General features: G+C 44.9%; 1 protein-coding gene across 1 annotated transcript in view; it reads left to right on the top strand.

Moving 5' to 3' along the window:
• The window catches only part of COL21A1 (collagen type XXI alpha 1 chain), a 294,411-nt gene that overhangs the window by 128,369 nt on the left and 143,105 nt on the right, over positions 1–22,937 (top strand). The window contains exons 4-6 of the mRNA XM_066603971.1: positions 4,810–4,978; positions 5,465–5,681; positions 10,225–10,398. Of these exons, the coding sequence (XP_066460068.1) occupies positions 4,810–4,978; positions 5,465–5,681; positions 10,225–10,398 (560 nt within the window). The remainder of the gene's footprint in view (positions 1–4,809; positions 4,979–5,464; positions 5,682–10,224; positions 10,399–22,937) is intronic.

Genomic DNA, 22,937 nt, shown 5'->3' with positions numbered 1-22,937 from the left:
GGGGAGCCCAAGATGTCAGCCAGTGTGGCCCACCTTAGAGATACAGGGCAACCCGCTGTCATATCAGCCAGGGTTGATATCCTGTATGGTGGGTCACCACCTATCTATGGCTGACATCTTTGGTATCGTTCACATGTGCAGGCTTTTAGTATATGCAGTCACTCCTCCCCATTTTGGGCTGGGTTGAGTGGGTGACTGCATATTAGCTTGCCAGGAACAAGTTGCTCCTCCACACATTATTGTCTATCTGACTACATATCCTCAGGGCTTAAGGCCATTGCGCCTGCCCTACGGCGATTGTGCCGGTGGCGATTGTGCCTGCCTTATGGCGATCGTGCCTATGGCGACCGTGTCTGCTTTGCAGACCTTCAGGTATTTTTGGCTTTTTCAGTGAATGTGTTTGTTAATACTATGAATGATACCTCAAATATAACACAACTTAAGTTTGGCAATATCTAAAAACAGCTTTTGATGGGAAATCTAGTAGTGGATAATGATTGAACAATGTCATTTCAAGCCCTCTACAGTTATAGAATAATGTTCTAAACAAACTTTGTAAATAGTTGATATTAATATGACTTCTAGTTATTTTCTCACTTTTTGGCCATTCGTAGTGAACTAGAATGAAACAAAAGAAATCCCATACTGACCAAAGAAAAACCTAAAGCAAAAGAAAGGTCTGAATCAAATATGACCGCAAGACAGTGGGTGTGCTGTCAAGGAGTTATGGTGGTGCCACACAAAGAGATAGATATATCAGGATCAGGATTAAAGGGGTTGTCTCGCGCCAAAATGTTTTGTTTTTTTTTTCCCATAGGCCCCCCGTTCGGCGCAGGACAACCCCAAAGGATGTGTTAAAAAAAAAATTTTTTATTACTTACCCGAATCCCCGCTCTGCGACGTCTTCCTTCTTCCTTCACCAAGATGGCCGCCGGGATCTTCACCCACGATGCACAGCGGGTCTTCTCCCATGGTGCACCGTGGGCTCTGTGCGGTCCATTGCCGATTCCAGCCTCCTGATTGGCTGGAATCGGCACACGTGACGGGGCGGAGCTACGAGGACCAGCTCTCCGGCACGAGCGGCCCCATTCACCAGGAAGAAGACCGCACAGCGCAAGCGCGTCTAAAAAGGCAAGAAGACATCAGAATTAGACGGATCCATGGCGACGGGGACGCTAGCAACGGAGCAGGTAAGTGAATAACTTCTGTATGGCTCATATTTAATGCACGATGTACATTACAAAGTGCATTAATATGGCCATACAGAAGTGTATAACACCACTTGCTGCCGCGAGACAACCCCTTTAAGTAAGTTAGAAAGGTGGAAACACAAGAAGTTCAGTCTTAGAATAATTTGGTTTTAGTTAGAAATAGCGAACCGACAATTACTGGTGTTTTGTAGTAATAAATGCGTGCTGTCTTGGGAAGAGGTATATAATTGGGTGTCATAGTTACAGGTTTCAATCATGTTCCCTCTTGCCTTTCCTCTAGGTTATACAAATGTAGTTTTTTAAAGGGGTTGGCCATTTTACAGCAAAACAATTCTACTATTTCATAAATGATTGTTTTATTACAGGACCGATATAACATAATAGTGCTTTCCCCATTTTTTCAACCCATAGGTCCTCTGCTGACCACTGTAGCAATTGACACAGCATTCCTTCCACAGAATTTTTTAAATCAGAATTTGGCAAACCCCTTTAGGCCTCAGTCACACGGGTGCATCGGCACCTGTACACCGGCGCCGATGCGCCCGTGTGACTGCAGGAAGGAGACGGACGTACCTGCAGACGGCCGTCTCTCTGCAGCACCGGAGGAAAGAACACATGACCGGCAATGAAGCCGGTCACATGTTCCTTCCTCCAGCGCTGCAGAGAGACGGCCGTCTTCAGGTACGGCCGTCTGCTGGTGTCAGTCACACGGGCGCATTGGCGCCGGTGTACGGGTGCCGATGCACCCGTGTGACTGAGGCCTAAAGGTGTTTTGTAGTTTGAAAAAAAAAAAAAAAAAGTGCTTACGTATTCCTCCCCAGGCAGTCTTTTTACTGCATCTTCTCCTCGCCAATCTTCTCCTGGCTCCTCTAGTCCTCTGGGTCATGGCACCTGCAGCCGGCCAGATCCTCTTCTTCCTGTGCTATTACATCCATTCTCTGTAGTCCCCTTCCTGCAGGTCAATGTACGCTACATCACTAGTGACATAGCGTACACTGATCTGTAGGAAGCAGGATGCTGAGAATGTATGCTACATAACACGAAGAAGAGGCTCTGGCCGGCTGAAGGTGCCATCACCCGGGGAACTGGAGGAGCCCAGAGAAGATTGGCAAGGAGAAGAGGCAGTAAGAAGATGCCTAGGGAGGAATAGGTAAGTATAGGATTTTTTTTCTAATGACAGAACCCCTTTAAGTTTTCCCTATTAAGTTACATGCTTAAAACTTTCCAACATTTTAGACTTGTTATATTTCATATTTTTGTAAATGAGGTGTCCAGAAATTAATGCAATAATCCACTTGTGGTTTCACAGAATGCTGTGTTCAGTTCTGGAGACCTCACCCACGAAAAGATCATTTTAAAATCTGTTTCAATCGGTACCAAAGTTCATTGAAATCCAATGGAGGTTTGGTCACAGCTTGAGCCTCAAGGTTCCTGATCAGAGGAGCAAAACCCTATTACCTCAAGATGTCATAATAGGACATATGTAAAAGATTTACATACTTTCACTGACCCAGCTAGCTATATGTTTTTTTTCGTTAGTAGTCAGCCCAAAGTTAGACTCCTAATTAACACCTAGTTTCTAAGTACAAAACAGTGAAAAAAGATTTTTTAAATAATGTCTTTTTCTCTTACTTGTCTTATATAAGTTCATTAACATAGTCCATAACTTATAAAGGTATTTTATATATATATATATATATATATATATATATATATATATATATTAACTCAAACTTCATAATATTTTTATACATGTAGGAATCAATTTCTGGGCCATCTGCACCAAATTTGCCACATAAGTAAATATGGCACTTAGAAGGTTTTAAACCAGGTTTCAACTCTCTAGAACCTACCATTTGGGACATATTCACAAAAAAGTGAATACGGACAAACTGGACAATTTTCACCCACTGGACCAATCTGCACCATATTTGTCACATAAGAAAATCAGGTGCGTTAGAAATTTTTAGACTGGGTTTCATCCCTCTAGGACTTACCATTTGTGAATAGTCACAAAAAATTTGAAATGACTCGACCAATCTGCACCACATTTGCCACATGGGAGGGGGTAAGTATACTTAACTTTATTATTTTAATACAGGCAGCCCTATTAAAGTGAGAATGTCCAGAAACCAAACAACCCCTTTTAATCAAAACCTCTTTGGGATGTCACTAACGAGACGTCAGATTTCTGCGCATTGTAACCCAGCAATTTTTCTTTACTTGCCGTTAACAGATTGTACTTTATTATGTTTCTTATGTTTGTGTCATATTAGTAACAATTTAACAAATAAAGTTTTTAACCACACACAAAGGACAAGTACTTACATGAAAAAGACCCATGCAAAGCTGGATCATTCTGCTAGAAGCGTATAAAATTGTAGGGAAAAACGTTGGTCATGCGATTCAACAGGATGCCAGTAGTGACATGTGCAGAATACTTTCTCCTACAGTTTTTCATGAATAAAACAGTAGTCTGTGTCCAATTTCCTAGGGACATAACTTGTCTTCCTAGTCTAATCAGAGAAATCAAACATTAACATATAGTTAACTCTTAACCATGGAAAGTAATTTTTTTTAATGAGAACAGACACATTCATGCTAGTGTTTTATTGGCATCATCACCAATAGGTCATAAAAAATGCCCTACCCTAAGTTAAACTAGATGATTATTTAGTATATCACTGCAATCAAATACTCTCTTGTATTAAAATATATAGATTCTTATTTCTAAAAACCCTCACCACCCCATACAAAAAAAAAAAACATAATAAAATTCAAAAAAGCAAATGACGGGTGAGCTAGATACTTGTCAAATATTGTAGAATCATAGCTTGTAGGATTTGCTGTCCTAATATGATCACCTTTAAGGATTTCTGCAGGTCTTACACAGCATGTACTTTCCCTAAAATAGCCCTTATCTTGCCCTTGCCTAATTGCGGGGTATTTGCTATGATAAGTACGTCCTCACTCCATGTTGGCCAATTGCTAACAAAAAAAAAATAACACCAATATACCTAATTGGATATTTATAAAAAGCTTTTATACCATTAGCAAAAAAAAGTAGCTATTTTTTGTATAAGTCCCACTTGTGCAAAAATGTATCATTTTTAAACTTTTTTGCTCCTGCGTCGCCATTTTTCTGGAAAAGTGGCAGGGCTTGCCAGGAGGGGCATGACAAGACCAATGATTTACGTATAATTTATGCCAGAAACTGCTGTTAATATGCCAGAAATGCATGTCAGGTAGGACCTTGCGTACATTTCCGTGTAGGCATACGGGGGTGCGGAGATACATCCTATACGTGAAGCAGCTGGAGGCTCTTCATGAATTAGGCGCATTGTGCACCTAAGGGAAATTATACTAAGACCAATGTTGGTCATGCTAAAGAAAATGCCTGAATATGATGTTGTGATTATTCCCAGTGCTGGCTTTAAGTATGGTCGTCACCTTGGTGCAGTCTTAATATGCAGTAAGTATAGTAAGCATCAGTTCTGACAATGTGCATCCATGTGCTCCTAAAATTAGAGTACTAAACATTATTGCTCAGTCATCTGTTAAACTATTTTCTGTAAATGACTTTCTGTTTGCACTACAGAATCTGTTTGTCCAACAAGAATTCCAGTTGCAGCTCGAGATGAGAAAGGTTTTGATGTACTTTTGGGATTGGGCATGAATAAGAAAAATGCCAAAAAAGTTGAGGGTTCCATCCCTACAGCTAAAGCTTTTGAAGTGACATCACAAATTGATCTTACAGAGTTCACACGGTAAAGCGATACTATCTATCTATCTTATATCTATCTATCTATCTCATATCTATCTATCTATCTATCTATCTATCTATCTATCTATCTATCTATCTATCTACCGTAGCTATCTATCTATCTATTTCATATCTATCTATCTATCTATCTATCTATCTATCTATCTATCTATCTATCTATCTATCTATCTCATATCTATCTATCTATCTTATATCTATCTATCTATCTATCTATCTATCTATCTCATATCTATCTATCTCATATCTATCTATCTATCTATCTATCTATCTATCTATCTATCTATCTATCTATCTATCTATCTATTTATCTATCTCATTAGTATTATGGCTAATAATAATATAAAAATATATATAACTGTTATTGTTTATTTAATTATTCAACATTGAATAAAAGTTATGTATTGCCATTGCATTTCAGTACCTTATATTGGATAAGTTAGAAACTCGAGACTCTGTCTTTGTTTTGTAGAAATGTTTTTCCAGAGGGTCTTCCCCCTTCATATGTCTTCGTGTCCACTCAGAGATTTAAAATAAAAAAGAAATGGGATTTGTGGAGAATAGTTGCATTAGATGGTTCAATACAAACTGCTGTTTCACTAAATGGAGAAGAAAAAACCTTGTCTTTTACTACAACCAGCCTAACAGATGATATCCAAATCGTTAGGTTTGTTACCCCTGGAGTAAAGGTATCATAGATATAGCGTTATAATTAACATTCATCTTCTTATTTCTTCATACTTTCAGACCATGTTTGATGATACATACAATATATTATAACTATAGTTAAGGATGTATGAAAAAGGAATAATGGGTCTGCTTTTTTTCAGAAAGTATTATATTCCACAGTACATGAATAAGAGTGGCCCTGTGAAGAAACACAGAGCTATTTTTCCAATCTCATGAAACATATTTGATTACAGTATCTATATATTTAGAGTTGTTGTCTGGGACTTTTACTATTGATGACGCATCACCAGGATAGTTTACAAAAGTTGATCGCCAGGGGTCTACTGTTCATAATCCCCGCTGATGAGCTGATCCCCACACCCACTGTCAGTATGGATAGCATTGGAAGCAGATAACGCTGTCTGTATTGCAGCATCCCAGTTTGGTGTTGTAGGCACAGTACCGTTGATTTCAAAGAGAGCTGTGCTTGTAGTATCAAACTGTAGTGTTGCAATGTTAAGAGCACTTTCAGTGCTGTCTGCACTAAAGGAAGCCTGGCAAACAGTTGGTCAACCCCAGCTGATCAACTATTGATAACCTATCCTGAGGATTGGTCATTAATAGTAAATGTCTTGGACAACCACTTTAAAGAGGTTGTCCAGTTGTAAGCTTTTTATGGCCTTTCCATGGGATAGGCCATCAGCAGTAGAACAGCAGAGGTAAGCTTCTTGGGACTCTCACTAATGGGCCTATATGCTCATGTAATTAGCTAATTTTTGCAAGCAGCAAATACCTCTGTTCTCACTGCAGTTGTGAGGCCTGATATTACAGGTAAAATTCCCACTGAAATGAATTGTAACTTTGCCTGCAATACGAACCTGGGCCATTGCATTAAGAACAGAGCTGTCTGCTTTCTGCAGAAATCAGCTGAGTGCATGAACGCATCAACCCAACAAACAGCTGATTGGTGGTAGATAGAACATCAGTAGTTTACAACCGGATAACCCCTGTAAAGATATGTCATATTTCAATATGAAATTTAAAAAAACATCAGAAAAACAATTTGGTCCTCAGTAAAATATTGCACCATAAGAATGCATAAAATATTTGACAGTGATTTTAGACTACATTCTTCCTTAGTGTTAAATATTGCAATGCAGACCCAGACTACAGCAAGCCTTGTGTAGTTGATCCTGTAGTCATACACATACCATCTGCATCCATTTTCTTGCAAGCCTACATGACATATGTTAAGAAGAAACAGGGGACAGATAGAGGAGAGTGTTACGGAAACAGTATAGAACAGCCAGTTTAGCTGTTTCTGTAATGCCAACCAGTGGTGGCCATGTACAGTAGACCTGTATTCCAATCTCTGCTATCATTAGCTAAAATGGGAATACCTCTTTAATCATGGGCATATACATTTGCATATCAACTATACGCACAAGACTATAGGAATATTTTAAAAGTAACGTGTCAGGGCCTTTATGCTCTATAAACTAAAGGTATTGGCTCATAGGACTGTCATACTTACTTGCCTCCCTGTTCCCTTGCCATCCATCCAAGAAACCAGTACTTGGTGCGTGCATTGGGCAAATGTCTTCATTGTGTGTGTGTGCTCACACACTGTCCTCATCTGCAAAATGACTGGTCATTAAAGGGTTAAAATTTATCTTGATCTGTGAATGAACATTTACTGTTTACATAAATCACTTGTTCATACAAATTGCATTTGTATGAACAAATGCCTGATTTTCAGGCAAAAATATTCCTAAGACCATTTTTTGCCCAGTCATTGGGCTGTATGAAGGTGCTGTGTTGCTCATTCATCAGGTGATCGCATCTTGTGTGTGGTATAAAACATTTATTGTTGTTGGCTTCACATCTTTTTGTGTGAACCGGGTTTATGTTGCAGACAATGATGATGCTACATGAGGGAAGAATCATCAACCATTGATGAATGAACAACCATTCATCCTCTAATAAAGTCTGAATCAGCCCATGTGAAAGACTTGTAGGTGAACGCTGCTCTTGTTGATCAGTGCTCATCATCACTTTATCTAATAATGGGAATTGACCGTTAGGGCTTAGTCACACGGGCGTTTATTGCCGCGATTTGCGCATGCGCATGCGTCCGGCGACTTTTTAAAACCATTGCTTTGCAATGGTATCGGACACATGAGCGCTTTTTATGCGCTCGTCCGATAAATTAGAGAACAGAAATCGCAGATCGCACCTATCTGCGATCTGCGATTCCTGTTCTCTTCTCTATATGCGCTCAACGGGGCCGGCGGCAGCAGCGCCGACCCCATTGAGAACATATAGAAGACAAATCATTCTTCTCTGCCACAGCTGGAACAGCTGTGGCAGAGAAGAACGATGTTTGCCCATTGAATTCAATGGAGCGGCAATACAGCCGCTCCATTGAAAGCAATGGGCTGCCGGCGTGCGCGGGGTTAATTGTCGGGAAGGGGTTAAATATATAACCCCTTACCTGCAATGCATCCTTAAATGTGAAAAAATAAAAAAAAAGGATGTTCTCACCTGCTCCCGGCAGCTGGAGATCCCGGCGGTCGGCCTGCAGTGGGTGTGAAGGAGGTGTGACTCAGGCTTGCCCCTGATTGGCTCAGCCTGAGCCAATCAGAGGCTGAGCTCAGTCACACCCATTCATGAATTCATGAATGGGTGTGACTGAGACTTGCTTCTGATTGGCTCAGCGCTGAGCCAATCAGGGGCAAGCCTGAGTCACACCTCCTTCACACCCACTGCAGGCCGACCGCCGGGATCTCCAGCTGCCGGGAGCAGGTGAGTACATCCTTTTTTTTTATTTTTTCACATTTAAGGATGCATTGCAGGTAAGGGGTTATATATTTAACCCCTTCCCGACAATTAACCCCGCGCACGCCCGCAGCGCTTGCATTCAATGGAGCCGCTGTATTGCCGGCTCCATTGAATGCAATGCGCTGGACAGCTCCGGCCCGTTTCTAATGAAACGCGGCTAGGAGCAGATTTTCGGGCGATTTTTGGGCCGATTTTTCGGCGCCGGTCACGCGATTTGCGCATGCGCATCCGTCATGCGATGCGCAAATCGCGTGAAAAAACGCCCGTGTGACTAAGGCCTTACAGTCTGAGGGCTTAGTCACACGGGCGTTTATTGCCGCGATTTGCGCATGCGCATGCGTCCGGCGACTTTTTAAAACCATTGCTTTGCAATGGTATCGGACACATGAGCGCTTTTTATGCGCTCGTCCGATAAATTAGAGAACAGAAATCGCAGATCGCACCTATCTGCGATCTGCGATTCCTGTTCTCTTCTCTATATGCGCTCAACGGGGCCGGCGGCAGCAGCGCCGACCCCATTGAGAACATATAGAAGACAAATCATTCTTCTCTGCCACAGCTGGAACAGCTGTGGCAGAGAAGAACGATGTTTGCCCATTGAATTCAATGGAGCGGCAATACAGCCGCTCCATTGAAAGCAATGGGCTGCCGGCGTGCGCGGGGTTAATTGTCGGGAAGGGGTTAAATATATAACCCCTTACCTGCAATGCATCCTTAAATGTGAAAAAATAAAAAAAAAGGATGTTCTCACCTGCTCCCGGCAGCTGGAGATCCCGGCGGTCGGCCTGCAGTGGGTGTGAAGGAGGTGTGACTCAGGCTTGCCCCTGATTGGCTCAGCCTGAGCCAATCAGAGGCTGAGCTCAGTCACACCCATTCATGAATTCATGAATGGGTGTGACTGAGACTTGCTTCTGATTGGCTCAGCGCTGAGCCAATCAGGGGCAAGCCTGAGTCACACCTCCTTCACACCCACTGCAGGCCGACCGCCGGGATCTCCAGCTGCCGGGAGCAGGTGAGTACATCCTTTTTTTTTATTTTTTCACATTTAAGGATGCATTGCAGGTAAGGGGTTATATATTTAACCCCTTCCCGACAATTAACCCCGCGCACGCCCGCAGCGCTTGCATTCAATGGAGCCGCTGTATTGCCGGCTCCATTGAATGCAATGCGCTGGACAGCTCCGGCCCGTTTCTAATGAAACGCGGCTAGGAGCAGATTTTCGGGCGATTTTTGGGCCGATTTTTCGGCGCCGGTCACGCGATTTGCGCATGCGCATCCGTCATGCGATGCGCAAATCGCGTGAAAAAACGCCCGTGTGACTAAGGCCTAAAAGAGGTGGAGTCTCAATCCTATTGAAACATTCCACCATTCTTTGCTACTCTCTCTTATGTCCTGAGTTTTTAGATTGACATAGCCTGTTAACAAGTTTGTTAAAGCCTTTCATTGAAAGCCACCAGTTATGTGAATGAAACTCTATGGAACATATACCGGTAGTTTGTTATCTAAACATTGTTTTTTTCCCCCTTAAAACACAAAATTAATAAATATACTGGAAAAAAGGCATCAAATAATGATCGAGTTAGTGAAAGAAACTCTGCAACATCAAAAGAAATATAAAACAAATAACAAAACTCTGTACTTATGGTCAATTTGTGAAAATAAACAGTTGTGTCACATTCCAGTGCGTCTCAGTTGGGAAATGTTTTTTTCTTTCTATAATAGAAATTATTTGATGAACGATGGCACCAAATCAGACTTTTAGTGACAGAAGAGGATGCAACTTTGTATATTGATGACCAAGAAATTGAGACAAAACGATTACTACCTGTTACAGGCATTTATGTCAGTGGGCAAACACAAATTGGAAAATACCCTGGAAGAGAAGAATCTGTTCAGGTAAGTGTGTGCCTATGAATAAACTTACTTTAAAAATACAACAGTCACGTTTTCAAAAATCTATATATCTGTCTGAAAGATAAGGCAACCGATTTGACCTATCTCTCATGTGTCTCATTGATCATTATATATTTTTTTTGTTTCACTGCCTACCCCATTTATCCTTTCACTGCCTACCTCTATTTACCTTGAATGCTTAAATTACAAACGCACATATGTAAGAACTTATACTGCTGATACCTCGACCTCTCAAACATGGGACGGCTTCTTCCACAAGACTTGCTTCTCACCACCTTGGATCCACAGCCTATAAAAGCATGCTGTGCTGTTCCTCCCCTCACTCAGTTTCCTCCGTCCTTCTACAGGATACAGATAAACCTACCTCTTTCTCCCCCTGAACAGGTAATAACTATTACCTTTGAATGACAGGATCCCCACTCCTCTCTCTCTCTTGCCAAAGCTCAATTCAGCCCTGTGCCCTGTAAACCCCTTGCACAGCCCACAGTAGGTGGACTGCAACTTGCTGTTCATATACAGATATTGCAAACATTAACTTAACATTTAATGTATTAAGATACCTTGAAGGTGTATTCTACATGGAACAATCTATTCCCTATCTATGGAATAAGAGATAACTAGCTGATCCGTTAGGATGTGACTGCGTGGACCCCCACCGATTCTGAAAATGGGGGACTGGTCAGTCCTCAAATGAACAGAGTGTAGGTCATGAGTGAATGTCGCCACTTCATTCATTTCAAAGAAAGTGCTAGAGATTGTTGACTGCAAGCACACAGCAATCTCCGGCAATCTCATTGAAATGAATGGAGCAGCAGCACACCTGTTTAATCTCCACTGTATTCATTTGAGGACTAAGGAGTCTCCTGTTCTCGAGATTGTTGATCTGCTATCCCATGGACAGGGAATAACTTGTTCCAACCATTGTACTACAGTGCTGCAAATCAAGTTATCACGATGCACCAGCCATGTTAATGCTAGCAAAATATGTAGAGGTTAGTATGCACCTCCCAGCTGCTTTGACAGGAAGGGTGGGAAGAAGGCAGCAGAATCCTTTACCCTTCTGGAGATCCATACAATACTGCATCTACAAAAAGTTCCTCACTTGCCCCCAACCCCTCTTGCTGGACGTTTGTAGCTCACCTATGAAAGACTGTCTATGGTTGTCCATAAACAAAATATAAAGCTGCATCACAAGGGTGAGTTCACAGCTAATGTGGCTATTCTAATGCAGTTTTACAAAACAGTGTCATAATAGCGCTGTGCCTCAAACTAAGAGAGTAAAATGATTACATTTTACAGGAAATTGATACATTACCCAAATGGCCTTTAAATCTTTTCTTTTAAAATACTATTTTATTCAATTTTGAGCAACATAAAAATGAACAAATACTGTTGTAAGAATGTGGGCTACAACGAAGATATTACAACAGTTTACAGAAAGAGAGAAAAGGTAACATGTTTGGCATTGATATGTAGTTCCGGATGGAATATCTCTTTGGTCCCAACTAACTGGGCTACCTTTTTTAGGAAATGGTTGATTGCAGGAAGGGTGGTAGTGGCCCAGTAAAGTGGGATAAGGGATTTTTCCACAGTGAAGAATCGGAATCATGGAGTTTTTGAGAAGTCCCTAGGAAAAAATGACCATAAATGTAGGAATATAATACAGGGGGATAGTGGAATGGAGTTCCTGTAGGTGTGGAACAAAAGTGTTTGTGATCAGAACACTGTAATCTTTTTACATTCGCAGCATAAATGTGAGTAAATGCCAGGGGATTTAAAGCAATAAGATAATAAAAAATTTTTTAAGTACCCAAGACTTTTTATACCATCTACTAGTTAGGTTGTATGATGACTCCTGTAATCTAACAGATCTGGAAGACACCAAGGAATTTCTATACACAATGGCTATCTCCTCCTTAAACAAGGAGATATTCAGTTTCTATTCCTAACCTGGACATAAGATACAGAATTTCTGTCTTTTGGCCCCATCAATCTGGCGTACAAGAGGAAGCAAAATTTATTAGGTGATTTTTTAAAAAGAGGATACTTTCCAATCAAATCACAGAACACTCATTTGGATCAAGTCTAAGAGCTTCTAAAGAACTATTCTTCAGTTGTAAATAGGAAAGATTAATTCAGATGTCTTTTAAAATTACAGAAAGGGAACTATCATACAGACAAAATACCCTGAAATCTGATTGTCATATAAGTCCTTTAGTTCAGGGAAGGTTGGGACAGTGTCCTTTTAAAAATTTAATCATAGGCGAGTTGGTTATGTTGAGAAGCAAAGGTAAATTAGACAATTTGCTTACCCCAGGATATTACCAGGTCATTAATTGACATTATCAGAGAATGAGACAGGTTAGGTGTAAGATAATTTGCACCTTTGACTATATCAACATATAGGCCCTAGTGAGGGTATTGTTCCCAAGGAAAGGTCTGGAATGTTGTTGTTAAAGCCATAACAAAGTAGCAGATAGGAGGCTTATAATTGATGTCCCTACAGAGACATACAGTCTGGTTGCAGATTTGTCTAGCCAATTATCTACATGGGAGACTTGTATCACTTGATGGTCTTACTAGACTTAAATCAGAGCATTCCAACTATATTTGAAAATATACAGGAATTTAAGATTGTAAAAAGGACCAGGATAGCAGTATTGGAAGATATTGAAGGAGGTAAAGAATTTTGGTAAGATAATTACTTTAAGGAGGTTTTATCTCATTGTCTATGATATACAAGGTGTAGTCAGAAAGACTAATACAGTGCTATATTTCAATATATTGAAATAACAATAGCATACTTGAATAGGAAAGCATTAGAGATGAGCGAGCACCAAAATGCTCGGGTGCTCGTTACTCGGGACGAACTTTTCGCGATGCTCGAGGGTTCGTTTCGAGTAACGAACCCCATTGAAGTCAATGGGCGACCCGAGCATTTTTGTATTTCGCCGATGCTCGCTAAGGTTTTCATGTGTGAAAATCTGGACAATTCAAGAAAGTGATGGGAACGACACAGCAACGGATAGGGCAGGCGAGGGGCTACATGTTGGGCTGCATCTCAAGTTCACAGGTCCCACTATTAAGCCACAATACCGGCAAGAGTGGGCCCCGCCCCTCCCAACAACTTTTACTTCTGAAAAGCCCTCATTAGCATGGCATACCTTAGCTAAGCACCACACTACCTCCAACAAAGCACAATAACTGCCTGCATGACACTCCGCTGCCACTTCTCCTGGGTTACATGCTGCCCACCCCCCCCCAAGACCCAGTGTCCACAGCGCACACCAAACTGTCCCTGCCCAGCCTTCAGCTGCCCTCATGCCACGCCACCCTCATGTCTATTTATAAGTGCGTCTGCACAGGAAAAGCAGGCACACACTGCAGAGGGTTGGCACGGCTAGGCAGCGACCCTCTTTAAAAGGGGCGGGGCGATAGCCCACAATGCTGTACAGAAGCAATGAGAAATCCAATCCTGTGCCACCTCCATCTGGAGCTGCACACGTGGGCATAGCAATGGGGAACCTATGTGCCACACACTATTCATTCTGTCAAGGTGTCTGCACGCCCCAGTCAGACCGCGTTTTTTTATAAATAGTCACAGGCAGGTACAACTCCGCAATGGGAATTCCGTGTGCACCCACAGCATGGGTGGCTCCCTGGAACCCACCGGCGGTACATAAATATATCCCATTGCATTGCCCAACACAGCTGAGGTAGTAATGTCGTGCTTAATGCAGGTGGGCTTCGGCCCACACTGCATGCCCCAGTCAGACTGGGGTTCTTTACAAGTGGACAGATGTAGGTTAAACTCCGTGTGCACCTACAGCATGGGTGGCTCCCTGGAACCCACCGGCGGTACATAAATATATCCCATTGCATTGCCCAACACAGCTGAGGTAGTAATGTCGTGCTTAATGCAGGTGGGCTTCGGCCCACACTGCATGCCCCAGTCAGACTGGGGTTCTTTACAAGTGGACAGATGTAGGTTAAACTCCGTGTGCACCTACAGCATGGGTGGCTCCCTGGAACCCACCGGTGGTACATAAATATATCCCATTGCAGTGCCCTACTCAGCAGAGCTAACGTCAGATACAATACAGGTGGGCTTTGGCCCACACTGCATGCCCCAGTCAAACTGGTAATATGTACCTTAACAGTAACCTCGTTGGTGGTAATGTGGTGGTGACTGCGGACCTAGTAGCGCGGTTTTATGTAGTTGGTTTTCGGAATGTGGCCATGTTTAAGTGGTCCGTGGCGGGGGGATGGTGGTGGTGCTCTCTTGTTGTGTCGTTAAAGGTGAAATTCTTGGACTGCCACCAGACGGACCAATGCAAAGGTATTTGCCAAGAATGTTTTCATTGTTGGAGGAGGAGGGGGATGTTTTGGAGGCACTATGTGTCCTCTCCATGTGTCCGTGGTTATATGCACCTTAACAGTAACAGCGTTGGTGGGAAATGGCCTCGCCGCCATCATGTCTTTGTGAAGCCTCTGTTTCCACACCCCAGTGACATACCATTAGCTGCGGTATAGGCAGAGCCCAGAATTATTCACATTTCAGCGGTAGTATTAGGGACAGGCCCCACTAACATATCACTAGCAGCATTATAGGGGGAGCGCAGTCTTAGTTCCATTTCAGTAATAGTAGCACTCAAGACAGGCCCCAGTAACAATTCCGAAGCAGCAGTATAGGAGGAGCGCAGTCTTAGTTCCATTTCAGTAATAGTAGCACTCAAGACAAGCCCCAGTAACAATTCCCATTGCAGCAGTTTAGGGAGATAACAGTCTCTTTCACATTTCAGTAGCTGCAGTATAGACAAGGCCCCAGTTACATTTATGTAGCAAAAGTGTAGGCCAACCCCACACACCTTTCTGTACCATGAGTGCAGGCGAAGAACATAGAAATTACAATGATTACACTGTAGGTGAGGGCCCAAAAAAATTGGTGTAGCAACAGTACTAATGTACCTCAGAAAAAATTGGCCATGCCCAACGAAGATGGCAGGTGAAACCCATTAATCGCTTTGGTTTATGTGGCTTAAGTGGTAACTAGGCCTGGAGGCAGCCCAGTTTAACGAAAAATTTGTTGAAGTTAAAGTTTCATCACTTGTAAGAGCATTGAAACGTATAAAAATTGTTTGGAAAAATTATATGAGTGAGCCTTGTGGCCCAAAGAAAAATTGCCCGTTCGGCGTGATTACGTGAGGTTTCAGGAGGAGGAGCAGGAGGAGGAGGAGGAATATTATACACAGATTGATGAAGCAGAAATGTCACCGTTTTGGATGGTGATACAGAACGATGCTTCCATCCGCGGGTGCAGCCTACGTATTGCTTAGGTATTGCTGCTGTCCGCTGGTGGAAAAGAGAAGTCTGGGGAAATCCAGGCTTTGTTCATCTTGATGAGTGTAAGCCTGTCGGCACTGTCGGTTGACAGGCGTGTACGCTTATCTGTGATGATTCCCCCAGCCGCACTAAACACCCTCTCTGACAAGACGCTAGCCGCAGGACAAGCAAGCACCTCCAGGGCATACAGCGCGAGTTCAGGCCACGTGTCCAGCTTCGACACCCAGTAGTTGTAGGGGGCAGAGGCGTCACAGAGGACGGTCGTGCGATCGGCTATGTACTCCCTCACCATCCTTTTACAGTGCTCCCGCCGACTCAGCCTTGACTGGGGAGCGGTGACACAGTCTTGGTGGGGAGCCAGAAAGCTGTACAGGGCCTTAAAGAGTGTTGCACTGCCTGTGCTGAACATGCTGCTCGATCTCCGCACCTCCCCTGCTACCTGGCCCTCGGAACTGCGCCTTCTGCCACTAGCGCTGTCGGAGAGGAATTTTACCATCAGCTTGTCCGCCAGGGTCTTGTGGTATAGCAACACTCTTGAACCCCTTTCCTCTTCGGGAATGAGAGTGGAAAGGTTCTCCGTGGGTCGAGCAGTGTGTACACCCAGTAATCCGTAGTGGCCAGAATGCGTGCAAAGCGAGGGTCACGAGAAAGGCATCCTAACATGAAGTCAGCCATGTGTGCCAGGGTACCTGTACGCAACACATGGCAGTCTTCACTAGGAAGATCACTTTCAGGATCCTCCTCCTCCTCCGTCTCCTCCTCCTCAGGCCATACACGCTGAAAGGATGACAGGCAAGCAGCATGGGTACCGTCAGCAGTGGGCCAAGCTGTCTCTTCCCCCTCCTCCTCATCCTCCTCATGCTCCTCCTCCTCCTCCTCAACGCGCTGAGATATAGACAGGAGGGTGCTCTGACTATCCAGCGACATACTGTCTTCCCCCGCCTCCGTTTCCGAGCGCAGAGCATTTGCCTTTATGCTTTGCAGGGAACTTCTCAAGATGCATAGCAGAGGAATGGTGACGCTAATGATTGCAGCATCGCCGCTCACCACCTGGGTAGACTCCTCAAACTTTCCAAGGACCTGGCAGATGTCTGCCAACCAGGCCCACTCTTCTGAAAATAATTGAGGAGGCTGACTCCCACTGCGCCGCCCATGTTGGAGTTGGTATTCCACTATAGCTCTACGCTGCTCATAGAGCCTGGCCAACATGTGGAGCGTAGAGTTCCACCGTGTGGGCACGTCGCACAGCAGTCGGTGCACTGGCAGATTAAACCGATATTGCAGTGTCCGCAGGGTGGCAGCGTCCGTGTGGGACTTGCGGAAATGTGCGCAGAGCCGGCGCACCTTTACGAGCAGGTCTGACAAGCGTGGGTAGCTTTTCAGAAAGCGCTGAACCACCAAATTAAAGACGTGGGCCAGGCATGGCACGTGCGTGAGGCTGCCGAGCTGCAGAGCCGCCACCAGGTTACGGCCGTTGTCACACACGACCATGCCCGGTTGGAGGCTCAGCGGTGCAAGCCAACGGTCAGTCTGCTGTGTTAGACCCCGCAGCAGTTCGTGGGCCGTGTGCCTCTTCTCTCCTAAGCTGAGTAGTTTCAGCACGGCCTGCTGACGCTTGCCCACCGCTGTGCTACCATGCCGCGCGACACCGACTGCTGGCGACGTCCTGCTGCTGCTGACACATCTAGATTGCGAGACAGAGGTTGAGGAGGAGGAGGGTGCTTTAGTGGAGGAAGCATACACCGCCGAACATACCAGCACCGAGCTGGGGCCCGCAATTCTGGGGGTGGGTAGGACGTGAGCGGTCCCAGGCTCTGACTCTGTCCCAGCCTCCACTAAATTCACCCAATGTGCCGTCAGGGAGATGTAGTGGCCCTGCCCGCCTGTGCTTGTCCACGTGTCCGTTGTTAAGTGGACCTTGCCACTAACCGCATTGGTGAGGGCGCGTACAATGTTGCGGGAGACGTGGTCGTGCAGGGCTGGGACGGCACATCGGGAAAAGTAGTGGCGACTGGGAACTGAGTAGCGAGGGGCCACCGCCGCCTTCATACTTTTGAAGGACTCCGTTTCCACAACCCTATACGGCAGCATCTCAAGGCTGATAAATTTCGCTATGTGGACGGTTAACGCTTGAGCGTGCGGGTGCGTGGCGGCGTACTTGCGCTTGCGCTCAAAGACTTGCGCTAGCGACGGCTGGACGGTGCGGTGCGAGACATTGCTGGATCGGGCCGAGGACAGCGGAGGTGAGGGTGTGGGTGCAGGCCAGGAGACGGTAGTGCCTGTGTCCTCAGAGGGGGGTTGGATCTCAGTGGCAGGTTGGGGCACAGGGGGAGAGGCAGCGGTGCAAACTGGAGGCGGTGAACGGCCTTCGTCCCACCTTGTGGGGTGCTTGGCCATCATATGTCTGCGCATGCTGGTGGTGGTGAGGCTGTTGGTGGTGGCTCCCCGGCTGATCTTGGCGCGACAAAGGTTGCACACCACTGTTCGGCGGTCGTTAGGCGTCTCTGTGAAAAACTGCCAGACCTTAGAGCACCTCGGCCTCTGCAGGGTGGCATGGCGCGAGGGTGCGCTTTGGGAAACAGTTGGTGGATTATTCGGTCTGGCCCTGCCTCTACCCCTGGACACCGCACTGCCTCTTGCAACCTGCCCTGCTGCTGCCCTTGCCTCCCCCTCTGAAGACCTGTCCTGAGTAGGCGTTGCACACCAGGTGGGGTCAGTCACCTCATCGTCCTGCTGCTCTTCCTCCGAATCCTCTGTGCGCTCCTCCCTCCCACTTACTGCCCTTACTACTACCTCACTGCAAGACAACTGTGTCTCATCGTCATCGTCCTCCTCACCCACTGAAAGGTCTTGAGACAGTTGCCGGAAGTCCCCAGCCTCATCCCCCGGACCCCGGGAACTTTCCAATGGTTGGGCATCAGTGACGATAAACTCCTCTGGTGGGAGAGGAACCACTGCTGCCCAATCTGAGCAGGGGCCCGAGAACAGTTCCTGGGAGTCTTCCCGCTCCTGAGCATGTGTCTTTGTAGTGGAGTGAGGAGGCTGGGAGGAAGGAGGAGCAGCAGCCAGAGGATTCGGATTTGCAGCACTGGACGGCGCAGAACTGTGGGTGGATGATAGCTTGCTCGAAGCACTTTCTGCCATCCACGACAGGACCTGCTCACACTGCTCATTTTCTAATAAAGGTCTCCCGCGTGGACCCATTAATTGGGCGATGAATGTGGGGACGCCAGAAACGTGCCTCTCTCCTAATCGCGCAGCAGTCGGCTGCGATACACCTTGATCAGGAGCTCGGCCTGTGCCCACACCCACACTTGGGCCTACGCGTCCTCGGCCACGTCCACGTCCTCTAGGCCTACCCCTACCCCTCAGCATGCTGTATTACCAGTGATTTCCCAGCCAGGAAATAAATTGGCGCAAGCCTGAAGGCCAAATAGAATGTTTCCCTTTTTTTTTTAAAGGGAAGGCCCACTGACTATATTCAATCAGATAAGAAATGTGTTCCACAGAACTGCAGTGTTATATGAAGTGCAGCAGAGCGGTGATTTTTCCCAGGCAGGAAATAAATTGGCGCAAGCCTGCTGTTAAACGTAGCTGGCTGCGTATGATTTCTTTACGTTCTCCACCCACCACACACGTACCCAGAACGCTGAGGACTGTCAGAGGCAGGCCAAATAGAATGTTTCCCTTTTTTTTTTAAAGGCAAGGCCCACTGACCATATTCAATCAGATAAGAAATGTGTTCCACAGAACTGCAGTGTTATATGAAGTGCAGCAGAGCGGTGATTTTTCCCAGGCAGGAAATAAATTGGCGCAAGCCTGCTGTTAAACATAGCTGGCTGCGTATGATTTCTTTACGTTCTCCACCCACCACACACGTACCCAGAATGCTGAGGACTGTCAGAGGCAGGCCAAATAGAATGTTTCCCTTTTTTTTTTTTTAAAGGGAAGGCCCACTGACTATATTCAATCAGATAAGAAATGTGTTCCACAGAACTGCAGTGTTATATGAAGTGCAGCAGAGCGGTGATTTTTCCCAGGCAGGAAATAAATTGGCGCAAGCCTGCTGTTAAACGTAGCTGGCTGCGTATGATTTCTTTACGTTCTCCACCCACCACACACGTACCCAGAATGCTGAGGACTGTCAGAGGCAGGCCAAATAGAATGTTTCCCTTTTTTTTTAAAGGGAAGGCCCACTGACTATATTCAATCAGATAAGAAATGTGTTCCACAGAACTGCAGTGTTATATGAAGTGCAGCAGAGCGGTGATTTTTCCCAGCCAGGAAATAAATTGGCGCAAGCCTGCTGTTGAACGTAGCTGGCTGCGTATGATTTCTTTACGTTCTCCACCCACCACACACGTACCCAGAACGCTGAGGACTGTCAGAGGCAGGCCAAATAGAATGTTTCCCTTTTTTTTTTAAAGGGAAGGCCCCCTGACTATATTCAATCAGATAAGAAATGTGTTCCACAGAACTGCAGTGTTATATGAAGTGCAGCAGAGCGGTGATTTTTCCCAGGCAGGAAATAAATTGGCGCAAGCCTGCTGTTAAACGTAGCTGGCTGCGTATGATTTCTTTACGTTCTCCACCCACCACACACGTACCCAGAACGCTGAGGACTGTCAGAGGCAGGCCAAATAGAATGTTTTCCTTTTTTTTAAAGAAAAGGCCCACTGACTATATTCAATCAATAATATATGTCTTCTGGCCCTGCCTACACAATTCTGTCCCTGTAGTATTACTGCAGGGCGCAATGCTCTGCACAGCCGATTTTTGAAAAAAAAAAAAAAAAATGCAACACTGCTAACAGCAGCCTGCACAGTACTGCACACGGTTAAATGTGGCCCTAAGAAGGACCGTTGGGGTTCTTGAAGCCTACACTCACTCCTAACACTCTCCCTGCCTAACCACCACTTCTGTCCCTGTAGTATTACTGCAGGGCGCAATGCTCTGCACAGCGAATTTTGAAAAAAAAAAAATTGTGCAACACTGCTAACAGCACCCTCCACAGTACTGCACACGGATAGATGTGGCCCTGAGAAGGACCGTTGGGGTTCTTGAAGCCTACACTAACTCCTAACACTCTCCCTACAGCAGCTCCAACACAACAGCACTTTCCCTCAGCTAACTCACAACGCATCTGAGACGAGCCGCGGGAGGGGCCGATTTTTATACTCGGGTGACATCTGATCTCGCCAGCCACTCACAGCAGGGGGGTGGTATAGGGCTTGAACGTCACAGGGGGAAGTTGTAATGCCTTCCCTGTCTTTCAATTGGCCAGAAAAGCGCGCTAACGTCTCAGAGATGAAAGTGAAAGTAACCCGAACACCGCGTGGTGCTCGTTAAGAGTAACGAGCATCCTGAACACCCTAATATGCGCCCGAGCATCAAGCTCGGACGAGTATGTTCGCTCATCTCTAGAAAGCATAGATGCGCTACAGAATGGTATGGCGCACAAATCCTTGGGGACCACAGAACATGGATTTTAATTGTTTTGTTGCACCAGTGAAAGATCCCAAAATCAAATTGCAAATTTGAATGATAGCATGTGAAAAGCAGAAATCCACCTTCCATATCTCTCTACTTCCTGTGGGACCACTGCCATGATTAAAGTAAGCAAAGTGGTCTCCTTCTGCTATGATACATGCATGGAGCTGTTCGACATTGCAGTTCAGGGCTGACGTTATCATTTCAGAACTGTATTAGTGAACAGCAAGGCACTGATTCAGTGCAGATGCAGTGCAAATTACTAGTAAGAGCATGACCTAATCAGACGATAATGCAAAATTCTGCCTGAACATGTGAGTTGGAATTTGTTGTGATTGCCTCATTGGACCTATGTTCATTTTAGGAATTCTCACTGTAAATTGGCACCTGAATCTCCTGCAGACAACAGTGGATGATTTCCTGACTGATCTGCTTTGATCATAGCAGAAAGAGGCCACTTTGTTATGCTTTCCTTACTTTAGTCATAGCAGTTTTTTCAATGGGACTCAGAGAGATACAGAAACCAAATTTCTGCTTCTCACATGCAACTCTTTAATTTTGTAATAGTTGTCAGTTGCCCTGACCTACCATCCCCGCCAGAGGTGCTGCTGCTTTTTTATTTTTATCAGACAGGTTATCTTCAAGTAAAAAAGGGGGGGGGGGGGGTCCTCTATGTAGAACACTAACAGGATTTTTGACTCTACTCATTCCTAGACAAGAATGGTAGCGTTTTAGGTATTGTCCTGATTTCAGTATATCAGCCGTGGAGTCTCTATAGAACCCTCCTACCCGCTTACTCACTCTAAGTTCTCGTTATTAAAGAACGAACAGTACACCACTGTTGAGTACTATAATTGAGACCTGAGCTTTTAGCAGGTGATAGTACCTCAGTTAGCCATGTTTAGAACAATACAGTATACGGCTTCTCAGATTCATATATTTAACTATATTTCATAGTCTGTCTTTACCTACGCTCCCACGCCTCCTGATGATGTGCCCCACTGGCGGTGTAACGCGTAGAGATTTAGGGGCTGCTAAGTTTGAGTTGACAGCTACTTAATCCCAATGTACTCTGAATCTGAGTCCTTTGGTTTTCTTCTTTTTCCCACACTCTTTTCATTCAGGCCTCTAATTTAGAGGTATACTGGATGCATATTGGGTCCATCTTTGTAACCCATGTTATATGTCTATGTGACTACGACTGAGAGAGAACTCTCGCTTTTGTGTCTGAGTCGGACATATACGTTTGTTAGTTACTGGGGTACAAGGGTCCATTTGCTTTATCATGGATCTCCGTCCCAGTGGTCAAGCCCTTGTGTGTGTGTTTTTTAGACATTTTTCTAATAAAGATTACCATTATTATTTTAATAAGTCTAGTCTGTGGAGATATAGCTCTAGATCAGTCTTTGACTACACCCTGTAAAAAGGGATTTACCAGGAAGAAATAGTTGGTATATATTTGGAAGAGTAATTTTGTTCATACCAGAGATCAGGGAACAGTGTCTGTTTTATCCCAAGGTTATTGATATGATCAAAACAAATGAGAAGGCGTGAGTGTAAGGCCATTATTACTCTTTAAGGGTGGCTTCACATGAGTGTGTTTTTGTGCGTGCATGCGCACAAAAACATGCTTCTATTTGCAACAATGCATTCCCTATTGTGTGTTCACATGTCTGTGCTTTATAGGC

This window comes from Eleutherodactylus coqui, chromosome 1 (genome assembly GCF_035609145.1).
Source record: "Eleutherodactylus coqui strain aEleCoq1 chromosome 1, aEleCoq1.hap1, whole genome shotgun sequence".
NCBI lineage: Eukaryota > Metazoa > Chordata > Amphibia > Anura > Eleutherodactylidae > Eleutherodactylus > Eleutherodactylus coqui.
The sequence above is the reverse complement of the archived record's forward strand: the minus strand, read 5'-3'. Positions and strand labels throughout refer to the sequence as shown.